This window comes from Pezoporus wallicus, unplaced genomic scaffold, assembly GCF_028554395.1.
Source record: "Pezoporus wallicus isolate ANWC-B61680 ecotype Strahan unplaced genomic scaffold, APGP_CSIRO_Pwel_v1 contig_6972, whole genome shotgun sequence".
Lineage (NCBI taxonomy): Eukaryota > Metazoa > Chordata > Aves > Psittaciformes > Psittacidae > Pezoporus > Pezoporus wallicus.
Genome location: NW_026639643.1, coordinates 66,140 through 79,630, shown reverse-complemented (window position 1 = coordinate 79,630; position 13,491 = coordinate 66,140). Strand labels below are relative to the sequence as shown.

The 13,491-nt window shown below is 35.5% G+C and overlaps 1 protein-coding gene across 1 annotated transcript in view; it reads right to left on the bottom strand.

Moving 5' to 3' along the window:
- DIAPH3 (diaphanous related formin 3) overlaps window positions 1–13,491 on the bottom strand; it is a 225,541-nt gene that overhangs the window by 171,292 nt on the left and 40,758 nt on the right. The window contains exons 10-15 of the mRNA XM_057415289.1: window positions 4,661–4,771; window positions 4,116–4,234; window positions 3,851–3,967; window positions 2,372–2,490; window positions 2,173–2,237; window positions 1,467–1,571 (exon numbers count right to left, since the gene is read on the bottom strand). Of these exons, the coding sequence (XP_057271272.1) occupies window positions 1,467–1,571; window positions 2,173–2,237; window positions 2,372–2,490; window positions 3,851–3,967; window positions 4,116–4,234; window positions 4,661–4,771 (636 nt within the window). The remainder of the gene's footprint in view (window positions 1–1,466; window positions 1,572–2,172; window positions 2,238–2,371; window positions 2,491–3,850; window positions 3,968–4,115; window positions 4,235–4,660; window positions 4,772–13,491) is intronic.

Sequence of the window (13,491 nt, the reverse complement as noted above, 5' to 3'; positions counted from 1 at the left end):
TTACACATTGACTTCTTACTCTGTATCGGGAAGACACCTATACTATATCAAGATAGGCTTTTAGTACTTCAGTAAGTCTGAAAAAATATATTTATTTCCACTATTGGGAGAATTTCTTTCATAGGCTTTCAAACATTATTAAAAAGGTACCTGACAAAGATGACAAAGGAATTAATGAGAAATATTTATCTACTGGTGAAAGTATTAATCAACATTTCAACTAATAAATACGAGCTGAAACAATCTTTTTTTTACTAAATGGAGGGAAATACAACATGCAAAGGATTTAATATTTTTAAAAGGAAATAGCTAAATATCAATAAATACAAATGAATACACGCACAGCAGTAGTATTGGTTTAAATTTAAACAGACACACAACAATTCAGCTCTACTAATGAAAGAAATACATGAACAAATACCAAATACAACAAAAGAGTAAAGGACCAAGACCAGGAGAAAAACAGTCATTGAAGCTGGAAGTAGCCATGCTAAGTAGCAACTGATACGATATGGAAACCAAAGACTCCTCTTTAAGATGGTTTTTAGAGTAGTAAGTTGTAGTATCAATTACTTGATGGTCACAAATCATTACAAGTTTTGCAATAACATTGGGATAAATGACAGTATGACAATTAAACATAATCATATGTTATGATTGCTGTCTGCATATGAAAAAAAATAATACAGTGAACAAAAGAGAAACAAGAGAGGAAACTTACTTCACTCACAAAAAGTTTTAAAGTATGCTTTCAAGATATTTTATCACCTTCCTACTTGTATGTCTTCCTGATGCTTTCTTTAGTTATTTTTAGACTGTGCTTCTTATTCCAGGAGTAAGACACACAAAAAAATAAAATCACTTGGTCACTCAGTCTCCTTACACAGTTTTTACAGCTGAAGCAGTTAAAAGTTAACTCAAGTACTACTCTCAAAAACCTGCACTACTAATCTCCATCCCGTTTTAAAATATCTATGCTTGAAAATTGAAAAATTATCAGGAAAAGTTCTTATCCAGCCACAGGTTATTTCTTTCACTGCTGGATATCCATAGTATGGCTTTAGCAAAGCAAACTGTGTAGTGAATAATTCCCTGTGGAGAGATAAAGATCATAGTGATGAATGCTAATCTAAAGGCGTAAGACTTATTACCCTATGTGGTTAATTACTTCAGAAATATATGACACTGAAAGCAAACCCAAATGAAACATAAGAAACTAGTTTAATTAACAGAGCTGAAGCACAAAAAGGATCATCTGGGAACCCAAACAGCTAATTACTGCCACATCACAATACTTAGTGTAAAACAGAAAAAAAGGAAACAGTCAATAATAATCAATACTAAGATTCTTTGAAAAAAAAAAAAAAACCAAAACAACCTCAACTGCACTATCACAGTCTGCAAAAGATGCAAAATGAAGCCCCTTTCAAAAACAATACTTCATACACTCATTTAAAATCTTATACCTGTGACTTAAAAGCTTGCAATTCTGCTTCAAGTTCACTGATTCGTTCTTCTTTTTTTTGCAGTAGGGCCCGAGTTTCCTGATGAACTACAAAATCTTTCTCAAACTAAGAAAAGAAGAAAGTTGTTAATACTAGTCAGTTCTGTATAATTTCCTTCGATTCCAACATGTCCTTTTGTGTTTATTAAAGCTCACGTGTTAACAACGGTAAGGACACACAACTTTATCTGCTATTCTAAATTCCATGTACCTAGTAAGTGGACGTACCATCTCTATTACCACTACAAGTCTTTACTATATGAAATGGCACAGTATTATTGCATTTAAACTACAAGCAAAGTAGCTTAAAAATTTGATATATAGTAACACAGTCCATAGATACAAATGAGTCAACTCTTACTCTCACAGTTTATCTTGAGGAAACTGGTAACAGTTCAAATCAAGTATTCAGTTGATTTTTGAGAGACTCATACTTGAAACCTTAAACTAAATAGTAAAAAATACTTTTAATCTTTTCTTAAGCACTTTTCTCTGCTTCCCGGTCCACAAGAAACATCCAAATTCCCACATAAACATAGAACTAATATTAACTTAAAAGATAGCAACTTTAAGTTAAAAACTATGCCATGTTCAGTTACACCATCCATGAAGCTATTAAGTAATCCCCAGTGTCCATCTTACGATCGCATAACTTGAAAATTACTTACTTTTCTAGAAAGTTCAGAAGCCCTCTCTTCACATTCTTCTAATCTTGCTTTGTCTACACAGATATCTTGAAAAATAAACAAACATACTTGCACATATATGGGCAACACAAGATTCTTAGTCACATGTACAACTTTAACTTGTTTTTTATAACATATAAAGAACTATGATACTGTAATCATTTCTAAATACAGTACTTACCTATTAAGTGGCTGAAGTCTATATCTAATCTTTTACGATACGTGAAATCTGGGTCTGTTCCACTTCGATGTAACACTATCTGGGATACACACTCTTCAATTAATTTGAAATACTGCGGACTAAAGACAAAGATGAGTTCTTTTACAGTTTATTTACTTTTAAATATGTACTTAAAACCTTGTTTATGGACACATTAAGGTCAAAAGGGGTAACGGGTTAAAACTTACACAGGGGAAGTTCTTTACTGTAAGAGTGAGGCACTGGAATGGGTTGCCCAGGGAGGTTGTGAATGCTCCATCCCTGGCAGTGTTCAAGGCCAGGTTGGACGAAGCCTTGGGTGGCATGGTTTAGTGTGACGTGTCCCTGCCCATGGCAAGGGGGTTGAAACTAGATGATCTTAAGGTCCTTTCCAACCCTAACTATTCTATGATTCTATGAAAAGTCCTGGGCTCACTTACTTCCACAGAAGTGTAGGTGCAAGCCCTAATTATAAGCTCTGCATCTCTCCCCTTACGGAAATACAAGAAGGAAGGACTCCCTCCTGCTTCTTCCCAGTAAAGAGAAGACTCTTCCTTCATATTGACCCCTTCTGTGTTTATGAATTTGCAGCTATGGATTCATTGCAGCCTTGTTTCAGTAAAAAGAATGCAATCACCTGGTTCTAAATTGCTGGGGTGTATGACAGCCGTGTCACTTGCTCAGAACATGAAAGGGTTGAATTCACAGCTTGAAAGTGGAAGAGGTCTAGCACTGGTGTACCCATGTCAGGCAAGGAATCTTAAACTTTAAGGGTACATCTATGCTAGACGTTGCCTGAAACACCAGGTTATGTAGAATGTTATGAAGAAAACAGATGGATTTCCTTCTCTGTATGCTTCGCATCTGGTTTCTCCAGTTTCCTCAAAAACTACATGAGCAGATTTTAGAAAGTATCTGTCAGCTTTAAATACCTAAGAGTTTCCTAACTATTTCCCTGTAATTTTTCTGACGAATTTTCCATGTTCACACTGACCTATAATGTATATTGAGAACACTCAATTCCCAACCAAAAGCTACTCTAAATTAAGGACATGTTCAGATTTTTGTATAAAGTGCACTTCCGTGCATACCTGGTTTTGATCTTTGACTCAAAGTCACCAGAAAATTATAATGCTACTACCATGATTTATAGCCAATTAAGAGACCTGACCTAATCCCTTATACTTGCAGTCAACAAGGTTCAGATATCAACACAAATAGTTTTCTACATTTACATATGAAATTGTATCCTAAGCAGAGGAAACACGAACATATAGATGGCAATCTTATTCAGAGCTGATACTATGGAACATAAATTCACATAGGAATAATTAGGAACTACAATCTGCACAGAAAAAGATAAAGCTGCATTTATCATTACATTTACAGAAGAAATCTTCTATTAATGGACTGAATGGCAACAAACCCCATAATTAACATTTAGCATAGTATTAAACATACCGTATAAAATAATCATTCCTTATCAGCAAAAGATGTTGGAGAATAGAAAGAAAATATCCTTCAGCATTAGTGTCCTTAACTGTATTCCACACCATGTTGTAAACATCATTTACTTCAGTAAAAGTGTTAAGGAGAATAATAGCAAGGAAAAAAAAAGAAAAATCAGACAAATATTGACTGGTAACATTTTGTAAACAAATTATACCAGAATGTCCTTTATACACTTAATTTTGTTCATGTTTCTTTGCAGATATCAAAAGGATATTCTAGTTCAGATCTAATATCTTCTAAACGGTGAGAGAATTCAATCATGTCTTCTTCTTTATGCTCATTGAAGACTTTCAACTGAATATCTAATGCTTCATTTTTTATACATGTCAATTGCTGCAAAGAAGAAATAGTAGGAAGGCTTGCAGAATTAGCATTTCCATATGAGGTAAATAAACCTTATCTTTTTAGTATCTTCCATAAGTCTATGGTATTTTTAAGTTTAAAATTACAAGAAAATGAGTTAAACACTTAAAAAGTAAACATGGCTTCAGCCTGGCTTAAAAAGTGTCTGCACAGCAGTCTGTCATATGTTCTAAATCAGAATGCTAAAATGCTGAGGAATCAACAAAGCTCAGAGAGCACACTTCACCTTTTAATTCCTGTTTTAACAGTGATTCTCATATCTAACTGTTCATGCCCAGAATTAATAAAATGCCCTTGAGAACAATTTATTAGAACTTGGTCTCCCATTCTCCCTCTCAAGCTCAAATAGACTAATAATTTAAATAGTAATGCAAAGTGAGACTAGAAGACTCTTACTGGCAATATCTCTTTCAATCCACTACGCATAAATTCATTTCTGATGTGAAGCCTAAAATCCAAGTCATCAGGAGATGTAATGAGAGCATTGATGAGCTGCATGCAAGCTACCTGTAACAGAGGAAATATTAAACTATTTTATTTCTTAGATTTCAATATGCATCACAGTCAAAAAGATTACAAACTACTAATTACATCATGTCAAATTAACAATCTACTGTAATCTTATAATTAAGACAGTTAAATTTCTTGTCAGCTACCTGAGCTATAAATAGCAAACACTGCTTTACAAATTTCCATAAAAATGAAAGTCCCTCACTCCGCTTAATTTTATACAAACAGCAAGTTCCTTTTAGTAAATGAACTTTAGCATATAGCTAATACCTTGATAAGTATAATTCTCAACATATAAAAATCAATGTAAACATACATAAGGTCTGAAGTGATGTTTCCTTACTATCAATTTTTTCCTCACTGCAAGACAGTCTTTATATTTGATGTTAGCAAAGAGTATAAAAAATTAACAAAAATATTAAGAAAATAAACAAATTCTAAGGCTAGAAACTGCAAAGCAATGAAATTCTGTTCCTGTTCTTTCTTCGTATTCTTTACATTGAGATCAATTAGATCATGGCCTAATAAGTAACAGTAAAAAACCCTACACATTAACAAGGAATAGATACATAGGGTGTGTTTTGCTTCAGAAAGGTATTGGCACTACATTACCAACAGTCAGTTTTAAATGAGATTAGTTAAATAGGAATATAGATAATAGAACCACAACCTTGACCATTCTGTCTTAAATATGTTCCCTTGAGACAGATCTTTCAGATTTCAAACTTCTTTAAAGTTATAAATAAGAAACAATCCTATTATCCTTCTCTGAACAACCCACTTGGAAAGCTGCTAAATTTATAGCAATCTGGGGCTTTAACTGTCACAGTGGCTTCTTCATCTTTGTAATGCCTGTCAGAACAACTGTTATGACACTTCTCCTCCCCGGAGTCTGTTATTTCCCTAATTTTATGCAATTTGATTCTACATGCATGTCTACAGCATTTTAAAAAACCTAAAGGAAAATATGACTTAATTAACTTGCCATTTATTTTTTTTCAAATCCTAGTAAAACCTTTGTATTACTCCTGGAGCCTGTTTCTGTATAGGTATGGTTTCTAAGAGTAACTCTAATATTTCTTTATTACTACTGAAGCATCATCCTACACTAGGTAACAAAAAGTGGTGCTAACACCCAAAAAAGGAAACCACAAATACCAAAATATAAATAAAAAGAACATACTTAGGCTTACCTATATCTGCACACAACAAAAATTTAAACCCACCAAAAATGCTCAGTCCACTCATAAAAAGTGAACTGAATAAAACCAATCTTAACAGCACCTAATAAGAAATTAGGACTCTACTGTTGCACAGACAAGTATTTCTGGAAACTGAAAAAGCTCTTCATATTCAATATTTAACTGTCATGTCCTTTACATTCTTATTTAGAATACGTGTCCTTGTAGCTGTTATTTTTGCTAGTAACAGGCTAACATGCTTCCATACTCATCAGGCTTTATTGAGACTAGGCTCGCCTGCCTGTAGCTTTGTTTTGACTTATTTAGATGCATCAGGACTTGTCTCATAACAGAATGACTATCATCCTACTAGCTTTAGATTTTGCTTAGCCTTGTACAAGTTTGTGGCATAAAGTCTACTCTTTCATAACAGTTTCCTGTAACTAGCAGCTAGCCATATGGCCCTAAGTAAAATGCAGCATAGAAGAGTAGAAACATGGGATGTCTTGTGTTAGCACTACTGACAGTAGTTTGATTAGACCATTAAGACTTCATTTAGACTAACAACAAATTCTTGCCTCGGTCTAGAAGGTGTATTCTCTAGGCCCTCAACCTGCACAAGTTGCAGGGTCACAATGTGGCAGAGAGTGTGGATGCAACAAATAGTAGAAAATGCAGGCAAGCAAAACAGTTAAATTTTAGTGTAACAATACCTTACAGAATATATTCTCTTATTACCTAAATACAGGCTGTGTTCTTTATTTTTAAACCTTTTCATACTTGTTTTAGTATGGGTACACTTTACCAAACCATCCATTTTATCAGTATTTTTATTTTTCTACAGTAGCCATGATGAACATTTTGACTTCATCTAATTTTGATCTTTTTTTAGTTGAAACCTATTATACACCATCATCAATTTACCTCTTTGGAGTGCTTTCACTCAATTCCATTTTCTTGATTGAATTACCTCTGTCATTCAAATCCAGTAATTCAGCACATTGACAGATGCCATAAACACCTGTACTACTGTCAACATCAGTGAGGCATTTCAATAACTGTAGACTCCACTGGACAACATTATCGTACAGCCAATAATAAGGTACAGTACTGCAAGGTTACATTTACGTTTCAAATAAAGTCAAGCTCCATGTTGTTTGATTACAACAGAATTGAAACCTTTGGCATTGTCATCAGCAGTTTAAAACACAGTATATTCTCATGCAAACCTTTACGTGAATGGACTGCTAAGCAAGGAATCAGCATTTATCACACTTGATTTAAATTATCAATAAGGCAATCAGAGACTGAACAAAGTATGCTACTGTGAAAATCCTGATCAAAAGCAATCTAGTTTTATCTTTGAGACAGCAATGCAATTTTGATGAAAGGATGTCTACAGATGTAATTACTGCCAAATAAACAAAAAAAAAGGCATTTTCTTTTAATTTTCCAAATCAACAAGGTACACGTACAGATTTGCTACTGAAATAGCACAGAGTGAAGATATGACAATGAAAAGAAACACATCAGTAAAAAGTACTGCTGTTCCAGTAGTTTAGTCGAATTTGATCACATTTACTTTTGATTTCCTGGAATAAACAAGACAAAGACTGCTGCATTATGTTAACAATCTATTTCTATAATACAAAGACAAAGTAATAGTGAAAGTTCCAAAACAAAAGTCAACAAAAAGCGTGGTGAGAAAAGTTTATCCATGAAGCAAACACAGATCTAAGCAAGGCACTGTGTATGTATCTACCTTTGAAAAATTTGCTTTATGAAAACTTATGAAACCATAATTCAGTATCCAGCAGTTAGTATATAATATTTAAACTATACAATTGCAATAATTTCAAATTATTCATTCACTTAGAAGTAGAGTGCAGCAAGATAGTTCTGTCCAGTGAACCTAAAAATCTATAAGGAAAACAACATGTTAAATTCTATCAAAAGGAGGAAACAAGCTTGTGAGCAGTTTATTAAACTGCAGTTTGGAAAGTTAGATTTTGGGGAAACATGTAAAAACCAAGAGGGGAAAAAAAAAAAACCAAAACAACTCAAACTTGGTGAACAGCATTAGAGTAGCTTTTAAGAAAATTACTTTAATCAATAACCCAGGGAAGATTTAAGAACAAAGAAACTTTTTGCAATCCTAAACTCTGCAGTTGTAATAACAATATATTAATATTATCCTATGTTTGACAGTAAGTCAACGTTAAAAAAGTAGCAAGCTTAGTTCAACTAGTGTCTATGTAACAAACAGGAATAAACTTGGAGTTCTCAAGAGTTTGTCAAGACAACACAGTTCAAGCCTGAGATACCTACATTTACATGCCTCTATGTAGACAGATACCTATATGTAGTTATATGCATAGCTAAACTCCCATTCTTGTTAATCACAACTAGATTCTTCTTTAAAGCTTTTCTTTAAGATCTATGTTCTAAAATATCCTCTTTAAAATACACATGAAGTGACCAGGGCACTCTAAGATCGACTGTCTTTACTGACTAGGGACCCAAGTTATCAGCTTCAACATGAACACATATTGTAAAGAGTACCATTATGGTTGCTGCAGTGTGTCCCATCTGGGTTACAAATGCCAGCCATTTGTTCCTGATCTACAAAGTGTCACGCTTTACTTCCATCTGTGTCTATTTGTTTAGTGAGAATGTCTCAATCACAAAAAGGCCTCAGAAAAACAAAGTCTGTCACGAGTTTTGTTGTGGTTTTTTTTGTTTGGTTTTGTTTTTTGTTTAGCTACAGAGGTACATGACTTTTGCTTAAAAATACCACATTAGGATCTTATTACCTTGAAGTAGTGCTAAATCTGTTTAACAGCATGCTTAAAAACTCTGAAGAAACAGACTGGAATTTAGAATCATTAAATTACCAGAAAGTACTACTCACTTCAGATCACTAATCAAACCACAAGTTTGATTCTTACTTCCAGAGTGCAGCTACTAATCAAAGAAATGCCGTAGAAACAATGGATATAGTAATTTCTTCCACAGAAAGAGACCATCCATTCTCTAGTGATGCTAATAAAGGGTCACACCAAAGAAAACAGGGTCCAAAGAGTTAAAAAAAAAAAAAAAGGAAGAAAGGAAGCTACAGGTGAGTAATTCTTTTCAAGTGATGGCCTCTATGTGCATTCATACTACACACAATTCCAAGGAGTATCCACTCATAATGGCTCATGTTCAGTGTTCCTAACTGAGGAAAAAACTGAAGAACAATTATCTCAAATGTAGCATCATTCCTTGACAAATCTCAAAGCACATAACACTTAAAATACCTGTGACACCTCAGTTGACAGCTCTATAAAGGTCAACTCTTGGGACACAGAACAATCAGTCATTGCTTGCACTCCAGATGAGTGGGCCCTAACTGCATTCTTTTACACTCAATTACCTTGGATAAGATTCTGTAAACAGACTGACAGCCTTTTGAATCTTCAGCCACGGACATAAGATAGGAAAGCTGTGTTCACATCAAAAAAGATATTCCATCTTCAATACAAGAAGAGGTACTACTGCTGAGGTAGCATAACTATAGTAATGATAGGTAAATTAGCTTCCTAAGAATTCACAAGTCATTGTGAGCAAACATGCTGGGCAAATGGTTTATATCTAAAAGCAATTCATTAAAAGTTGTAGATGATGTAGGTGGAGGTTCTTGTCAGTCTGCACTTGAGAATATCCATGAAGAAATGAAATTATTTTCAGCTGTAACAGCAAAAGGCATATGATAATACACAGCTCTCTCATGTACCTTCTAAAATTTTGCTGTGGTGCTGAGGAGTGCAATTTCTAAGTACTCTTTCCAGAACGGCACCTCTAACCTAGACAGTAGTTACATTTTGAGAGTATCCTTCTGTTTACAACAGGCATGCAGTGAAGGCATATAGACATTTTCTTTTCTTCAGGGACGAGCCAAAAGCAAAGTCTTCTCTTCATGCGGTAGTCCAGTTGGATGCTTCTTTTCCTTCTTCATCCCTACAGAACTTCAACTAAGTATAATCCATCTTGTTAGTTTTCAGAGAGCTTTCAGGTCTGCAAATATATTCCATATGAAATGTTTTTAAACACCCTGCTGTTACATGGTAGGGAAATCTACAATACTTTGTTTATCTAAGAGATGGGCATATATTGATGGACACACATATTTGGTAGTGACTTTTTCATTGATGATGATACAGTTCACTTGGAAAGTAAAAATTTTGAATACTTTCCTCCATGAGAAACTAGACCAATGAGATCAGATATATCCTCCTACGTGAAAAGTTACAGCTTCAAATTCCAGTCCTAACTGATGATGTCTATCCAGTCACAGGATGCATTTTCTGAGGATTCCACAGTCTGTACTTCAAACTTGCATTTCTCCCAGTTGACGACCAGGCAGGCCATACTTCGTCCTTTTCTGGTGGAAAATGTCAGGTACATACCACTAGCTTTGAATAGCTTTTTTCTTGCATAAACAAGACAATCAATACTATGTGGCAAGTATCCTCTTATAACTTGCTCATTTGAATAAGAGGAACTGCAGTAAGATTTCCTACTTCACTTTTCTCACTCTTACTCCAAATATGCTTTTGTAGAAAGGGCTCTAAAGATGCATATTTAAGTTAAATTCTGCTTGCCAGTATCAAATTGGCTGTAGATTTGGCTTTGGTATAGAAACTGTATCAGTGTTCACCAATTATTTACTGTTACTAATGACAAAAAATTCTCAGTAATGACTGAGATGTACCATCCAGATGCATGTACATTTACATGGATCTTGAACACTTGTCAGTCTCTACATTTGGATAAGGTGAGCTTTGCTCTAATTCATCCTATTACATACTCAGTGACGGAAAGGACATCATTAGCATAGAGCAACCAAGACTCATTAAGTGATTCAGCTAACTAAAATATCACAGACTATACCATTTCACATTATTAGATGAAAAAGAAAGATGAAATTTTATTCCCCGACAATGAAAAGTAGTATGAGGGTAATGCAATCGATGAATAGACTTTTACTTTGTCACAAAAGCTCTTCTACTACAAGCATGAAACATCTGCAGGTTTCCACAGGGATGATCAATGTTAGTTTTTCAGGAACTTAATTGGAAAAGGAGGAATTGCACCTTGCTTCAACATCGTACCTGTTCTCAGTTCTAACTGGAAAAATTAAACGGAGCTGCCATCTGCAACAAGAACTCTACACAAAAGCAGCACTCTTCCACTAGTTAAATCGCCTGTTTAGTAGACAGTGAGGAAAGATGATAATTAGAAAGTAGAAGCATTCATTTGATTCTCCATGAAGCGTAAGAAATGTACAACACAAAATTTGTTGTTCCGGTTGTCTTAAAATATATCAAAATGGGTTGTGTCAGAAGAGCTGTGACATGTGACATGAACAACCAACATATTAGAATTTTTCAGCTGATATCCGAAGTATAGAAGACACCAGATTACCCTGAGCATATTTTCTCAAGCTCAGGCTTAAAATGTTAAACTATGTTTACTTTTAACAAATCCAGAAACTCAGTATTACTCCAGGCTATAGTTAGTATAGTCTCAAACTAAGGTCAAACCAATCTTGTCTTTAACCAAAAATATTAAGGTATGCTTTCCACAGCTTTGGATTTTATAAAAGGTAAAAGGGAAGATATAGTTAGGTTTAAAAAAAAAAAAGTAGATACACAGAGCTTTCACTGAAAATAAAAATAAAAAAAAAAAAAAAATCGGTATATGGAGGCCTTTTATACACGCAGCCTTCAAGTAGCAGAAATGTTAGGCAATTCAAAACTGAAAAGGTCAGTCGTTAGTGTCAAGCTGAACTGCCACACAGCAAGCCTACATATATCAAGCTGGTAATCAAAGCAAGTATGCCAAGTAACTGACAACTGTAAACTTTTGTTTCATTAAAACACTGTCAAATTAACCACCAGGTCAATAGCACTGTTATAAAAGTTTACAACTGATTCACATGAGCAACCTTGATTTTTCCGGTTTTAAAAAAGAAATCTGGCAAACATTTGTGAAGTCTCAAAAAGATAAAGAGCCTTTCAGTGGAAAGAACATGTTCAAATATAAGTTTTAGCTCAAAAAAAGAGAGCTTTCAGCAGACATTTCTGTGTCTGCACAAGATACACATAGCAAAATGTTACCCATTTTCAGGAACTTTAGGGCAACACTCTCAGTGAAGACAAATTAATATATTTAGCTTAAGTATTGCAATTGCAACATTTAGAGTGAATTCTCAATTTCAACAATGTTCCTATCTTCTATTTAAGAGGATAGCAAAATACCAAATGGAGGTATAGCACAAACACAAGAAGGGGTACCTGGTAGAAAAGTACTTGTTTAATATCTGAGTTGTAGTCCCATGAAAATAAAAGCTGTTACTGCACAGTTAAGAATTCAGCTAACGTTTTCTGTGCTAACTGCGTTATCTAATCAGCAGCTTTCACTAATAGACTCGAGCATTGCTGTGAACAGTGAGTATGAAAGGACTCATATATATAAAAAAGATCTAAGAGGTTAGAGATAATCAGTCATGACCTTTTTGTCCCTGCATATCAATTGTCTCAACTGCCATTAAAACTGCTATCTACCTTTGTCTTAAAAGGGCTTCTTTACCAGCAACTGTTCACAGGGGATTAAAATTTCTCAAGTAAATTCCCCAAAAGAGCTACTATCTGATCACCTTCAGCATGATGAAGCACCGACATGGACAGTGGGATTGAGTGCACCCTCAGCAAGTTTGCCGATGACACCAAGCTGTGTGCTTCGGTTGATACGCTCGAGGGAAGGAATGCCATCCAGAGGGACATCGACACGCTTGTGAGGTGGGCGGATGCCAACCTTATGAAGTTTAACCATGACAAGTGCAAGGTCCTACACCTGTGTCGGAGCAATCCCAGGCACAGCTACAGGTTGGGAAGAGAAGAGATTCAGAGCAGCCCTGCAGAGAAGGACTTGGGGGTGTTGGTCGATGAGAAAATGAACATGGGCCAGCTTCAGTGTGCGCTTGCAGCCCAGAAAGCCAACCATATCCTGGGCTGCATCAAAAGGAGCATGACCAGCAGGTTGAAGGAGATGATCCTGCCCTTCTATACTCTGCTCTCATGAGACCTCACTTGGAATATTGGGTGCAGTTCTGGTGTCCTCAACATAAAAAGGACATGGAACTGTTGGAACAAGTCCAGATGAGGGCCACGAGGATGATCAGGGGACTGGAGCACCTCCTGTATGAAGACGGGCTGAGGAAGTTGGGGCTGTTCAGCCTGGAGAAGAGAAGGCTGCGTGGAGACCTCAGAGCAGCCTTCCAGTATCTGAAGGGGGCCTACAAGGATGCTGGAGAAGGACTCATCAGGGCTGTAGTGACAGGACAAGGGGTAACGCGTTCAAACTTAAACAGAGGAAGTTTATACTGGATATAAGAAGGAAATTCTTTCCTGTTAGGGTGGTGAGGCACTGGAATAGGTTGCCCAGGGAGGTTGTGAATGCTCCATCCCTGGCAGTGTTCAAGGCCAGGTTGGA